At 50.2% G+C, this 15688-nt stretch overlaps 1 protein-coding gene across 3 annotated transcripts in view; it reads right to left on the minus strand.

Annotated features, from left to right (window-relative positions):
• Positions 1-4337: 4337 nt before the first annotated feature.
• LOC116952963 (uncharacterized) overlaps positions 4338-15688 on the minus strand; it is a 55596-nt gene continuing 44245 nt past the window's right edge. For 2 of the 3 annotated variants that reach the window (XM_076074705.1, XM_032972725.2), the window contains 5 exons: positions 15310-15471; positions 12094-12203; positions 10108-10306; positions 9686-9809; positions 4462-8444 (listed from right to left, as the gene is read on the minus strand). In XM_076074705.1, the coding sequence (XP_075930820.1) occupies positions 6823-8444; positions 9686-9809; positions 10108-10306; positions 12094-12203; positions 15310-15471 (2217 nt within the window). In that variant the 3' untranslated portion in view covers positions 4462-6822. Of the gene's footprint in view, positions 8445-9685; positions 9810-10107; positions 10307-12093; positions 12204-15309; positions 15472-15688 lie in introns of all 3 variants that reach the window. The other variant, XM_076074706.1, reaches the window with a different exon arrangement.

Below are 15688 nucleotides of genomic sequence, written 5' to 3' on the forward strand. Positions count from 1 at the left end.
ACGGCCGGATTCGCATTTCACCTTCTTATCCGAGGAAGTTCCGTTCATGCGTAGATAAATTGCTTTCGAAATTGATAGGACAAATACAAATGGATAAGGTGCAGCCCTTGAATTACTTGCTCACCCCACTGTTAGGGCCTCTCGACGAGCACAGGGAGCTCTAGGGAGCCCTTCCAGAGGAGATTTTGCCTACTCTTCCATGCTGGTCATGCATTTTCGAAGAGTTGAGAGTATCCTACTCACAAACAGAATAAACCTGTCATCTTCATCATCCACCATCTATCCACCGCTTCACGAAGGTCCACTGTGTCGTTGCGATTCCTTTGCGATATTATGCACCACGATGTTCACAAAGTAATTGACTCTTGAATTGAATCGCGAACTCTGGGGCTTATTCGGTGGCTTTAACGTGACCGTCCTAATAGGATTGTTCGCCAGAGTGCAGTTCAGCTGGCCCCACAGAAACTCTGAATTTGTTTTATGCTAATCACTGCACCCATATAAAAGTAGTTGACAGGAGCCCAGGGTTGTTGTCTGTAACTTGGGAGAGTATACAACTTATTCGAGCATAAACACAATTAATCAAATCATTTGTGTCCTCTTGAATGAATCGTTGTTTCTACCAGTTGCATATTCATAATATAAGTTTATAATTTTTAGCTCCTTTGTGAATTAACTGCTGGATGAGCGATGTTTGATCATTACATCACCTGGCCGGCAAGTGCCGGCCGGGTGGAGGGGGAATTCGATGGCAGGGCCCTGACAGCACCGATACAGGTTTCACTCCACACCTGATGCTAGCCGTGGGCCAGGAATCGAACTCGGGTCGCCAGGTTCACAGCTTCTAATAATCCGGTGGGCTTTACCTGCTAAAATAAAAGTTTCGTTTCGAGGTATTGTGATTGATAAGAAGTTTTTTTTTGGGGTTAGATCGCTTAAAAATAAATGTGTCGTTAAACACGCCACCACCCGGCACCGCCAATTAGTAAGGTTTGTCGCGTAAACAAAACGTGCCAATTCGTTACGACTACAGCACCACCCGGTGTGTTGGGGAGTAAACGCACAAGATTTACAATCTGGTGGTGTAGACGGCTTGTGCCTCAGGGAGTTGTGCCACCGCTCCATCTGCCCAGCTCCTGTTTTCGTTTTGAATCGTTTCACCTCTTTAATCTGAACGTGATGTGCGTGCTGTCGTGATGCCTGTGACAGCACCTTGGAGATTTCCACGGTGTTTTTATTTAAAGAAGCTGTATACATTTCAGTTACGATTATTAATCTCATCTCGCTCAATCTCTGCGGCCAACGGGGTTGTCCCCTTCACAATTAGTGGACGGCCTTGATCGCGTGCAAGCGAGATGTTTACTCCCTCACCTGGTATGCAGGAGGTCGTGTGTTCGATCCCGACCTTGATGCCTGCTCTATATTTGGAGTTTGTATGTTTTCCCCCGTGGATTTTTCTCCGGGACCTCCCGGTATTTCCCTCCGCATTTAGAATAAACGCCACGCGTTTAGAGTATTTGGCTGCTCGAAATTTCCACGTGATAAGCCACTCTTCGTTGTGCTATTATTCATGATAGCCAGCTCGCCGCTTCTGAAAAAGAGCTACATAGCTCAGCGGGCATTACCCAGTAAAATAAACAATAGTTTAAAGTTCTTATAGGCACGCGTCCTTTGTGCGTTGTCAGCAGCGTGCATTTGGAATCAATGACGAGCTAGCGAGTGGGGGTCGACAAAGAGGGGTGATGCATGTAAAACCAGTACAGTCATCACTCGCCACTTGGTGCAGTGCCCCATTAAGCTCGTGCGGGGCCTGGAGCATTACTAACACGAGCTTTCCTGCCCGTCCAAGGACGGGTGGAGATTGCAGTAAATCTGAAATATTCATTAGAAAAATTGTTCAGCTCATGATTATTAATGAGGGGGGGGGGGGTGTTGCCCCATGTGGAGTGACGTCACCCGCTAATGGTTATTGGGAGGGGTGCGGCATGTGGAGTTACGTCACCCCCTCATGGTTATTGTGGAGGGGTGCGGCATGTGGAGTGATGTCACCCGCTCATGATTATTAATGAGGGGAGGGGTGCGGAATGTGGAGCGCGCGACCTTCTTGCGCGTAAGTGTAAATTTCCACGCGGACATGAATATTAATGAGGGGGGGGTGGGTCTCATGTGGAGTGACGTCACGCGCAGGACGGACAGACATCTGGGTGTGTAGGTAATAACCCAAGAATGTGTCCCCCGCGCGTGACGTCACTCCACATGTCGCACCCCTCATTAATAATCATGAGCGGGTGACGTCAATCCACATGGAGCGCCCCCTCAATTCATAATAATGAGCGGGTCATCATTGTCGATTGAATGTTTGAGATGAACTGCACTATCTACCCGTGCTTGGGCGGGCTATAGGCGAGTTTGTTATAAAGGGGCCCGAAATAAAAAATAAAACACAAATATGAAAACACAAATTTTTCACTTGCATAGTAAAGTAATTGGGTTGTTTCATTTGCCATACAGCCAGATAATATGACAAATCGCTAACCTTAAACACCCAGTCGTTCATCAAAGTTGAAGGCGGTATAGTACTATAGTGATAGAGCAAGTGCAGAATCACCTAACCGGAATTGATAGATTATTCTTGGTTCTTTCGGTAAAGTCACGTGGAAGGGAAACAATAAAATAATAAAAATATAAAACAATACAATTCTTACGACGTTTCGACTGCAACACAAGCAATCATCATCAGGTGTGAAAACCACGACGAGAAAATTTGAATCCCTGCAGTCACGAAAGCTTTAAATCGGAATTGATAGATTTAAATAATTTAGCGCGGGGCCCTTTAAAGTGCGGGGCCCGTAGCTACTACATAGTAGCTACATATGCATCTACTACAAATGCATCTATATATGTATCTACTACATATGCAGCTACTACATATGCATCTATATATGTATCTACTACATATGCAGCTACTACATATGCATCTATATATGTATCTACTACATATGTAGCTACTACATAGTAGCTACATATGCAGCTACTACATATGCATCTATATATGTATCTACTACATATGTATCTACTACATAGTAGTTACATATGCAGCTACTACATATGTATCTACTACATATGTAGCTACTATGTAGCTACTACATAGTAGCTACATATGCAGCTACTACATATGCAGCTACTACATATGCAGCTACTACATATGCAGCTACTACATATGCAGTAGATACTTGTGCTACTAGGATAATCCGGCACTGCCTTGGTGGGGTTGCCACGTTCATCTTGACAGCGACAATGTGAAAATAACCCCGGCGTCACCGCTCCACCCCAAGACGTAAAGCACAATTTACCTCTCTGTGTAAACACCTACATTCATTATTGGGTTTTTTTTGTAAACGCTTGTTAAGCAACTCTGCCCAACACAGTAAACTTTACGTGGCGGTTCCACCCTGTTAACGAGGGCGGTGTGGTTCACAAAGTGTCCCCGAGACGTGGCGACACGTGCCATCGACGACAAACCGGTGACTTTAAAAAGCGCGCATTTAAATCGCGTGTGTTGACGGTCATCGACAACGTCAGTCAGAACACGCCCTTGTTTTAAAAAAAAAATCCATGTCAGAGTCGGCCGTGTGGCTTGGCAAGTTCAGTGCAGAGCGAGTACTGTTGAGATCCTGAGTTTGAAAAGCTACCCGGGATTTAAACTTCAATATGAAAAAAATACAAACCCATTTCAAACTCAAATATTTAAAACCTGCAGTCACCCGAGTTCAAGCCCAGGTGGAACCATGGAAAACGGACACAAGTTTGCAACATTTACAAGGAACAGATCATCGCATGCACGAAGATGGTAAAACGGCAGAGGTTATTACCGTCGCCAAGGTAAAGAGGGCACTGAAAGAGATGAGAGGAAGAAACGGCACTCGGAATGTCCAACAGAGCAACGGAGATGCTTCAAGAAACCCCGGGTGAACAATAAGCAACATGGCTGCACAGAGTTGTAACAGCAGCAGGGAAAAAAAAACAGCACTGTAGTTCCTCTTGATGGGCAAGGGAAAAGCAGCAGGCCTTCATCCATGACTGATGATGGCGATTTTATCTGAGTGCAACCGTATCTTAAAACACGTGTTTTTTTTAAGCGAGAGACTACTTTCAGTCTTCATGCCTTCAACTTGACTGGTTACGGCCGGGCGTTGGTGTGAACTGTGTTGCGAGGTGGACGTACACAAGTTGACAATGCTATGGCTCCCTCCTCTGACAACGCAGAACACTACGCAGCAATTTCAAACCCGAGGAAAGACGCACACGTGTCTGACAAGCACAACTCCACTCTAAAGAACAGTATCCATTCCAGGATTTACCGAATACTCGAGCGTGCTGCAAAGGCCGATCCGGATCTACGTAGTGGTGGAATGGCGCGCAATGCAAATTTACATTTAAAATATATTCTAATTTCAAAGGTTCAAACAAGGATTTATTGGCTTTAAAGTAGAACAAATATGACTTACAGTTACATAAGAAAATATATTTATGCAAATTACATTTTCTCGAAATATGAACATTAACACAAGCTTTTAAATGTCAATATTGTGAAAATAAATGTTCTTGGACCAGCCAACCATGATTAAGTAAAAAAAGATACTTAAACATTCAAGCCAAGAGTGCATTTTTCAAAACCGCATAGATTACAATTGGTAATTTATGTAAAACATGCAAATGTACAGTACCATATTTAAAACTATTCAAAGCAAATCATGATTAAAAAAGTTATACAAATCTTGCAGTTGCAATTTTGCGGTGCAGTGGTTTTGTGCACGGCGCTCAAAACCTGCTGACCAGAAATTTGGATTTCTGGCCGTGGCTAAAGTGAGCGGCGAGTGATATCCTAACAACTCGTCCCAGGCATTCCCCCTTCAAACAATCTCCTTCATCCATCCAGCAGGGGACGGCCTTCATCCAGCAGTGGATTGACAGCCAGTTAACGTTATTTTATAGTTACTTAAGTTATTTTCTTTTTAATAACATCCGAAGTGTGTTACATTTAAATCATATTCTTAGCTCTTTCGGTAAAGTCACTTTGAAGGGAAACAATAAAATAATAAAATATATATAAAACAATAAAATAATATATTTTATTATTTTATTGTTTCCCTTCAACGTGACTTTACCGAAAGAGCTAAGAATATGAATTTACTGCAGTCACGAAAGCTTTAAATCAAAATTTTACATTTAAATCGTCAAGCGCAGCTGTAGCAATTACAAAATAACTGAAATATGGTCATTTCCATTTTTTTTATTCCAAGACATTAATTAACTTGACATGACATTCGCCTTAAGTTTTTAAGACTGTTGTTACGTGCCTCCGATAAATTGTTATTTTCTTCTTGCATTTGGCAATCTGTTCAGGAGCTAAATGCCAATGTTGAGGTCTGCCAGCAGTGAGAGGGCTTCAGGAGAGAGTTTGTGTAGTTTTGCTGCTCCTCCTCCTCCGCTGGAGGAGCGCAGACTCCAGTGGGCTTACGACTTGGTCCACAGTTTGGGTTGCGTGGCCACAGCCGCACTGCTGTGGCTTGTCTTCAATCTTCCATTCATGAAGGAGTTGTGTGCATCAGCCTGTTGACGTTGTGATGCGGTTGATGGTTCCGCCAGTGTCTTCGAGGAGAAATGTCAAAGCCAGGAGGTGCGATGCTTGGGTCTCGCACGACGTTTTGAAGATACTTGCGCTATTTTTTTTAAATAAAGAAAAAAATAATTACAAACACTTAGAACAGCGATACTGGATTCAGGCTAAGCTTGCAATGAAAATACAATGGTTCATAAATCCGAACAAAAATGTACAATGCCGCCAAATTGTTAAATTCAAACGGCTAGGATCTTGCAAAGACAGCGGCACATCGGCCCCCAGCGAGTAATTTTCACTCAGAGGTACGTGCGCGTAGACCATGTACGCTGCTGTCACAGCCCAAATTTGCCAGATTTGGGAGAGAAAAAAAACCCTCACAAATTACCGCATTTGGTAAAGTCACTGAGCAACATCGCTCCGTCTCTTTGAAACGACACACGTCTGCGGAATAGACCGCGCTCATCTGCTTGGTTCTTTCGGTAAAGTCACGTAGACGGGAAATAATAAAGTGATATAAATAAAACGTAATAAATTTATTTTATCACGTTTTATTTTTGTTATTTTATTATTAATAAATTAATGCAAACAAAGCACAATAATAAATTCATTTATGCTTTCTTTTTATTATTTCCCTTCTGCGTGACTTTACCGAAAGAACCAAGGAGATGAATCCCTGCAGTCACGGAAGCTTTAAATCGAGACTGCGCTCAGTTTAGCGCTGCGCTCCAAGGAAGGCGCCGATGCCGAGCGCGCCAACGATCTGCTTTGGCTTGGGAGGCACAAGCGAGGGCACGGGTCCTCTCTTACTCGCAAACAAGCTGCGCCTTGTGCCGTGTCACTCTTGAAAAACCACACAAGCATACGCGTCACCGTGTGTAGTTCTGCGGCATGAAACAGGTACGCCGCAGTCGATCCGCAGGTGGCGAGAACTGTGGGTACTCCCGCCTCGACTGAGAAGTCTGGCCAGAGCGATAGATCAGCCCCAAATACCTTCTAGACGGCTCTTCAGAGCTGCCTCAAGTGGAGGCCTTTGAGCCAGCAGTGGCCTGAGCAAGACACTGCAGGGCTGCACATTCACCTTTCACTGGACGTGTGTTCTCACACGTGTATACACACACACGTGTGAGAACACACGTGTGTGTGTATACACGCCCAGGTATGCGCCACATGCTCAATGCACCTGCGGCGGTGGGGGGGGGTTAAGCTCTGCGTTCCAAATCGTGGCGCTCCACTGCACCGCCGCCCGGGCCGTCCGTCCACGTTTCGCCACAACCGGCGCACGCGGGCGACCCGCGGCAGGCCGCCAATCCGCCGTCCTGACAGCGAGCACAGCAGCCACGGCCGCTGCCACCGCCGCCACCGCCGCCGCCCGCCGGGAGACGAGCGTCCAGCTGCTCGTCAGGCGAGCGCTGTCCACTAAAGAACAACCCTTCTGGGGCAAATCCACGGGCGGCCCCCCTGCGGGGGGAGTCCGAGGGCGAGGGGAGGGGGGGCGTCCCGGCGCTGCCACCGCGGTCGCGACCGGCCGCTCCGGCCTCCAGGATCCCGCAGCCGCGCCTGAAGAGCGGCGACTCCTCCCCCCGTCGCGGCACCGCCGTGCCCCGCCGCCCGTCTCCGCTCGGCATCCTCTTGAGCGTGTAAGAGCCCGTGCGGAACCAGGAGCGGTTCACCAGCGGGCTGAGCAGCGACTCCACCGTGCCCTGCATCGAGCCACCCTGCCGGGGAGCCCTCCGCCGCTCGGGAGAGTTCAGGGTCCCCGCGGACCACGCGTGCCGTCTCTCCGCGGCGGCGGCCGCCGCCGAGAAGGTCCCTCCGGCGACGCTCGCTCCTGAGCGGGGGCGATCGGCGGCGAGGTCGTTGGAGTGCAGCGAATCGACGGAGCGGGAGGAGGAGCAGGAGGGGGGCGGGGTGCAGCGGTTCCGGTAAAAGATCGCCGACCGCGTGGGCTCGTGTGGCCCCGGGCTCAGGCTCTGCGACGACTTCAACAGCCGCCTCCGCATTTCGCTCGTCACGGGCCACGCGGCCGCCTTCTCCGTTCGGTAGAACGTCGACGCGGAGTCGAAGGACAGGTTGAGCCCGGGGCCGCTGGCGGACAGCGAGCGCTTCAGCGGCTCGGCGGCGGCGGCGGCGCCGCGACCCCGCGTCCGACCGCCGAGCGCCGGCTCGGCGAGCTTCGGCGCGGACAGCGAGTCGGGAGACGTCGAGAGGGAGCGGAGGCTCTCCGCCGAGCTCTGCGAGGACGTCGACATTCCGCCCGTCGACAGGTTGGAGGACGAGCCCGGCCCGTAGGAGGGGAAGCTCAGCCTCAGCGACGCCGGCCTGGACAACGGCACGCGGCTCCTCGCCTCCTGGCTCGCGGGGGTGGGGCTGTCCGCTCTCGCCGGGGGACGTTTCCCGAAGCCGTTGGCGCGAAACACGTCGTCGTCGTCGTCGTCGTCGCCGTACTCCACGTTGCCGTTGCGGTCGTTGCCGACGACGCGCCGGCGCCCCCTCTTCTCGGGGCTGTCGCCGCCCTCAGGGTTTTCGAGGCTCCGGCCACAAACGCCGCCGTCGTCGCCATCGTCGCCGCCGTCGTTGCCGTCGTCGCCGCCGCCGACCGGGGAGGCGTCGAGCCGCGAGCCGCCGGCGTTCGGCCGCCGGTTGACGCCGAGGTGGCAGAGCATGTCGGGGAAGAGGGCCTGCGCCGTGCGACTGAAGCTGAGCGCCCGCAGGCACTCGGACAGCAGCTGGGAGTCGTCGTCGCCGCGGCCGTCGTCGTCGTGAAGGCCCGCGGGCGTTCCGTCGCACGACGAGCCGCGCCGGCGCATCGGCGAGGAGGCGTCTAGCGCGGCACCGGGGGACACGGAGAAGACGGCGTGCCGGTGGCGTCAGCGAGAGCGTGTCGGTGTCGGCGCGTCCGGCCCGCTTACAATTAATTCACGTCGTTGGGAACATCTGACGAGCGGCGGGCTTACTGAATGTCGCAAAGGTCCACCCCCGTATAGCGAGCAGCACCCATGAAGGCCGGCACGGCACACGTGGGGGTGGGTGGCCAGCACCACGCCCGGCCGCCTTTGTTTCCTCGGAGGTAATTTTAAACTACAAACTGCACCAGGTACCCATTTGAGGCCGAGTCGACCTAGGGGAGGCCCAGGACCAGTTCAAGTAATCGTTACAGGTGTTGACCTTGAGTGGGAATCGAACTCGGTTCGCCGGGTTCGTAGTGTGGCACACTAACCGCTGTACTACCGCTCCCCACTGAATGACACACACACACACGTATACAATTAACACTCATTCAAATGCAATGTCTACAGCTTGCATTACAATACATACACCGTCAACGCCCAGACTACAAACCCTGCAGAATCAACCAAGGCTCGATTCAGGCGTAAGGCGAATGTTTTATTTCGTCTCATTTTAAGTCCCTTACCAATGGCGGGGCAAATAGCCAAGGCCGTGTGTTTGCATTCATCAAGATGTGAAACTGTCCCTTTAGTTGGTGTCATGGTGGCTAGGAGATGTTAACTACCTCACCTGGTATACAGGAGGTCGTGGGTTCGATCCCAACCCTGACGCCTGTTGTCTATTTGGAATTTGCACATCTCTCTCTCTCCCCGTGGTGGCGTGGAATTTGACTGCAATAAATTTCCACATGATCTTGGTTCTTTCGGTAAAGTCACGTAGAAGGGAAATAATAAAATAATATTTTTATTTTATTATGTTTTATTTTTTTATTCTTTTATTATTTTCCTTCTACGTGACTTTACCGAAAGAACCAAGAAGATGAATCCCTGCAGTCACGAAAGCTTTAAATCGAAATTTCCACATGATGATAAGCCACTTCGTTGAGCTATCATTTGTGCCAGTTCGCTTCTGGGAAAGAGCTGTGTAGTTCAGCGTGGCCTTCCCTGATAGTGCTAGATAAAAGTGTCGAGAGAGCAAGCGTTCGCTTGCTCACCTACGCCACTGCTGACGCAAGCACCTCCACTACACATGGAGCTCCAGAGAGCCCATCTGAAAGGTATATGGCCGACTCTGTTTTATAGTTGAAAATGTCTAATTACTCGCGCTCTCCCAAACCTGACGAGTCGGAATTGTCGGCGTCCGTTTGGCTCGGCTCGGGCAAAGGACCGAAGATTGTCGTCACGTCCTCTCCGAGCAACTCCTGGCAGTGGCAGATCAGGAACTCCACCAGCTCCACCACCTGGCCACACGGCACACGGAACACGCCCGGGTTGTGGTGGTGGCGGCGGCGGCAGCGGCGAGTAAAAACCGAAGGCACGAAACTGAAAAGTAGTCACTCGTTTTTGTGTGAAGCCACTTGACAAGGGGCTCCTCGATACAACGTGGAGCCACAGCCTTCGTAAGGCCTACGAAGACAAGCAGCGCGGTCGTGGATTCCACTCGTCTGGAGGGAACACGGGGGACGATGCGAGCACGCGGAGAGAGCTGTCGAAGTTGTCGTCGATGTCGTTCCAAGTCGCCGTCGTCGTCGTCGTTACCTGCAGCGTGTCGCTGCGCTGCTGCTGCTGCTGCTGCTGCTCCCCCCCGCGGCTCGGCCACAGCAGGCTGGGCGCGACGCACCGCGCCAGGTTCGCCGCCGTCATGTGATTGTGCCGTGACAGCGCCGCGACGTGGTGCAGCACGCAGAGCAGCGCTCGCAGCAGGAGGCGGTGGCACGGCGGCACGCGGCGCAGCAGCCTGCGCCGGGGGCGGTGAAGAGGGAGGGGGGGGGGGGGGGTCGAACGCACCCCGGGTTGGTTTGCACGACAACGGTGGCGAATACTTGGCCGAAGACAGCGATGGATGAATAGGTTAATCTCAACGAATCGATCGTCGTACTACGGTCCCACGTGAACACATCCCCACCCCTCCACCCCCCCCCCCCTTCCTCCACCGCCACCAACCCCGATTCGGTCAGTGTACAGGCCACATTTCAGTTCAACGTGAACTAAAATAAAACTAAACGTAGCTAACCCTGCTAATTGGAGGAATAAAAGGTCAACGATTAAGGGTACTACGTCTGTCACAAAACTGTGAGGGGCTCCAAAACCCTCGAAACTAAACTAAAAACTAATTTTCATTTTACCAGGTAAGGCCCAATGAGCTATATAGCTCTTTTTCAGAAGCACCCTGGCAACAAACGAAGTGGCTTGTCGCGTGGATATTTATCGCAGCGAAATACTCTGAACGCATGTGGTTGATCCTAAATGTGGAGGGGGAAACCAGAGGTCCCGGAGAAAAAACCACGTGATCACAGGGAGAACGTGCAAACTCCAGTTATACAGGCGTCAGGGTCGGGATCGAACCCACGACCTCCTGCATACCAGGCGAGGAAGTTAACATCTGGCCACAGAGGCACCCCATTTCAGCCCTGCATTGCCTGCTCACGGCAACCCTGGCAGGGCAAGCCGAATAATGGGTCTGCAAAACGTATCAAACGGGTAGTGGGTGGCAAATTATCTGGAGTAGAAAAAAAAATAAAGGTATTTAATCTGTTCATGTTTTGTTTATAAAATGTATTGCGAGCCAGCAGATCGCAGCGATAGCAAACTGCCATTTCCGTAAACACGCCTTTAGATGTTGCTAGGAAATCATTTAGTAGGTCTCGGCACGATTAGACAATGCTTGGTCAATAAAACGACTACCGCTTCGTGGGTATACGGCAGTGGGTATGCCATACGGAGAGAGACTGGCCCTTGCCATAGTTATGTGGAATTTGCATTACTGCCTCAGAACAGATGTTGGAGATATACTCTGTCCATTTCTCATTTACGTGTGGAAATGCTTTGACATTGACACTTGGAATAATGGAGTTAGGGGTATACCAATTTTTAAAATTCCACTTTATTCGAATTACATTGCAATTACGCTCATCAGCATTACGTCATGAGATGCAACACATCCATTTGGAACAACTGCGGACAATATGGCCCGTTATGGAGATATGTCACATGGCAGTTAAACCAAACATTGTACATTACCTGATGTACAGTCATTGACCAGAATAAACACCTCATTCGAGACCCAAACATCGCACCTCCTGGCTTTGACATTGCTCCTCGAAGACACTGGTGGTGTAACCATCAACCCCCATCAGAACATCAAGAGGACTATGCGCGCATCTTCATGAATGGAAAATGAAAGTCAAACAATGGCAGTGGGAATGTGGCCATGCAACCCAAACTACGAACCATGTTGTAAACCCACTGCAGTCTGCGCTCCTTCAACGGAAGAATAGCAAAACTACAGGAACTCTCTCCTGAAGCCCCCTCGTCGAGGCCAGAAAACCTTGACATTGCCATTTAGCTCCTAAACATATTGCCATCATCCGTAGTAAATTGTCACCAGGCAAAGTCCATCAACCCGATACACTAAAAACCCGGTTAAACGACAGGTAGCTACCCGGATTCGAACCCGGGTTTCAGCAGTGCCATCCTCAGTGCTCTGAACCCCTTAGCCACTTGACCAGCGTTGTAATTATTTACCTTTGTACGCTGTTCAGTCTCTCCTGAGGGTGCTCCTCTGAAATGCCCTCGAGCCACCCGTGGTACAGCTCCGAGCAGAGGAGACTCCCGGGCAGATTTCGCAGGAAGTCCTGCGGCGTTCGCGCACACGACACACGACACAAGACACACGACACGGGGAACCAACGTCGAGTCAACACAGGGTGGACGTTCCGCCACGGACAGCATCTTCCTGTAGGAGGCAGTAGAGCAAGTACCTCGCGATCAATGCGCAGGTTTGGAGTGGCGTCATCGCCTCCTATGCGTGGCATTTCTCCAGGCACTCGCACAAGCAAAAATGAATGAATAAAAACCTGGTTCAAACATCCAAAGCATAACCCTCCTGAAACATTATATTGACCCTGAGTGTTATTAATTGTTTGCAATTTGTGGCCTTTCATCATCATTGTCGGCCACCATCTATGTTTATTTTACCAGGTAAGGCCCACTTGAGCTATATTACTTTTTTTCAGAAGGGACCTGGCCACAAATACAAGCTGAACGTAGTTGTTTATCATGTGGAAATTTATTTCAGCCAAAATACTCTGAACACACGTTTCAAAATGTGGAGGGAAAAACCGGAAAACCGAGAGAAAAATCCACACGACTACGGGGAGAAAATGCAACTTCAAATATACAGGCATCAGGGTCGGGATCGAACCCACGCCCCCCTACTTAACCCCTCCCTGGCTCATACCAGGCGAGGGAGTTAACATCTCGCCACTGCAGGTGGAAGCCCTCCCCAAGCCACTGCCATCTCTCACGATGCCAGGATGCAAAAATCTTCCGAGCTCCTGCACGCACGAGCTGATCTCATTGCTCCATCTCTGCGATGTTCCCTCATTTGGATGCAACTGTCGTCAGTCATCACCATCACTTGCCATCGTTCCAGCCCACAACGTGCCCAGTCATCACCATCACCTGACATCGTCACAGCCAACAACGTGCCCTGTCATCACCATCACCTGCCATCGTCACAGCCCACAACGTGCCCAGTCATCACCATCACCTGCCATCGTCACAGCCCACAACATGTCCTGTCATCACCATCACCTGACATCGTCACAGCCCACAACATGTCCTGTCATCACCATCACCTGACATCGTCACAGCCCACAACATGTCCTGTCATCACCATCACCTGACATCGTCACAGCCCACAACGTGCCCAGTCATCACCATCACCTGCCATCGTCACAGCCCACAACGTGCCCTGTCATCACCATCACCTGCCATCGTCACAGCCCACAACATGTCCTGTCATCACCATCACCTGCCATCGTCACAGCCCACAACGTGCCCAGTCATCACCATCACCTGCCATCGTCACAGCCCACAACATGTCCTGTCATCACCATCACCTGCCATCGTCACAGCCCACAACGTGCCCAGTCTTGACCATCACCTGCCATCGTCACAGCCCACAACATGTCCTGTCATCACCATCACCTGACATCGTCACAGCCCACAACATGTCCTGTCATCACCATCACCTGACATCGTCACAGCCCACAACATGTCCTGTCATCACCATCACCTGACATCGTCACAGCCCACAACGTGCCCAGTCATCACCATCACCTGCCATCGTCACAGCCCACAACGTGCCCTGTCATCACCATCACCTGCCATCGTCACAGCCCACAACATGTCCTGTCATCACCATCACCTGCCATCGTCACAGCCCACAACGTGCCCAGTCATCACCATCACCTGCCATCGTCACAGCCCACAACATGTCCTGTCATCACCATCACCTGCCATCGTCACAGCCCACAACGTGCCCAGTCTTGACCATCACCTGCCATCGTCACAGCCCACAACGTGCCCAGTCATCACCATCACCTGCCATCGTCCCAGCCCACAACGTGCCCTGTCATCACCATCACCTACCATCGTCCCAGCCCACAACGTGCCCTGTCATAACCATCACCTACCATCGTCCCAGCCCACAACATGTCCAGTCATCACCATCACCTGACATCGTCACAGCCCACAACATGTCCAGTCATCACCATCACCTGCCATCGTCCCAGCCCACAACGTGCCCTGCCCAAGCCGATGAATATTTTCTGAACGCTCAGCAAGATGTCACCGGTGTATCTTCTCCAATCCACGTGTCCCTCTTTCTGTCTCCCACACTTCATATGGCTGATATTTATCCAAAATGATTTCCACAATATCACCGCAATAAGCAGCCTACCTCTAGATGCGGTGACCAAATTGAATCAGCGGAGGTGTTTACAGGTGACGAGGCATAAAAATTCCGACATTCCCTCATGAATCAACGTCTGTTTACGCAGCTGTGCAATTATTAATCACAGAGCTAATTATTGCCAGGTGCCTAGGTTAACTATGCCTCCTGTGTAGTGAAGCCAAAAGCACCTGCTATGAATAAGGCTGCAGGGCTCAAGTGTAGATAATGAACGCAATGCCTCAATAATATTTAATTTTAAAAAATACGACATGCAAAAATATTCATTTCTAAACTAACCCCCGTTACCTGGAAGCAACTATAAAGGAACTACCATCAAATCTGCACTCTTTGTCAAAAACCTCAAAATATAAAATCTTGTACGGTATATTATATTATTTTCCATGTAAATTGTCTTTGTTTACGATATGAATGATAAGTTACGAAGTGTTACAGTATTACATGGTAAGTCTCGAAGGCTGGGAACGCATCCTCATAGTACTAATGCTATAATTGATTCTATTTACGACGTTTCATAATACGAACGAAGCTCTGGGAACGCATCTACTTTGTATACCGAGGTATTACAAGCAGTCCCCGCATTTCAAACGCCTAACTTACAAATATCCACACTTGCGAACGAGCTACCATGAGACATTTATTTTTAACCATCCGACTTGCGAACCGACCGGCGGAACTATTTGGTTCAGAAAAACGCGGCAATTGTTCAATATTTCTCCTCATTTATGAGTTGAACGATCCTTCCCTTTTGTCTGTTCAACCATAACACATTTTATGACACCGACCGTACGTGCATTTAAATACGGCACGTGATTTTGCTGCGACTAACGAACCGTTCCGACTTACGAATGGCTCTCGGGGGAACGGAACCCGTTCCTAAGTCGGAGGGGGGGGGGGGACGACTGCCCGTAATTGCAAATTTAAGTTCATCGTCCTATCGGCCTCCTTCCAGGCCAGTATTTGCTTGGCTCTCTCCCAGTTACCGTGAAGACAGCCGCAGCGACGTGCGGCGTCTCTTGCGTCCAATCCACGTGCTCCCCCGAGGCCAGCCTCTCCCTCAGCGTCCGGCAGTGCCGCATGTTCGCCGACTTCCGGAAAATCCCCCGGGTGAAGGGGCCCTCCCGGAATATTGTCGACAGCAAGGCCTAAGTTTCGGGTGGGGGGGGGGGGAGGGATTATTAAAGCCATCGTTAAAAGGGTCTCATGACGTGGCAGCGCTACGTAGGATAAGAAAAAACTAAACGTTCGATCAATTTAATTTCCATCTTCATTCATATTATCATCAGCCATGCTCTATCAACTGCTGGTTGTAGGCCTCCCCATGCAGTAGCCGTCTCTCACAGTACTTCAATGCCACTCTCC

The sequence above is a fragment of the Petromyzon marinus genome, chromosome 49 (genome assembly GCF_048934315.1).
Source record: "Petromyzon marinus isolate PM22_M1 ecotype Great Lakes invasive population chromosome 49, UKy_Petmar_22M1.pri1.0, whole genome shotgun sequence".
NCBI lineage: Eukaryota > Metazoa > Chordata > Hyperoartia > Petromyzontiformes > Petromyzontidae > Petromyzon > Petromyzon marinus.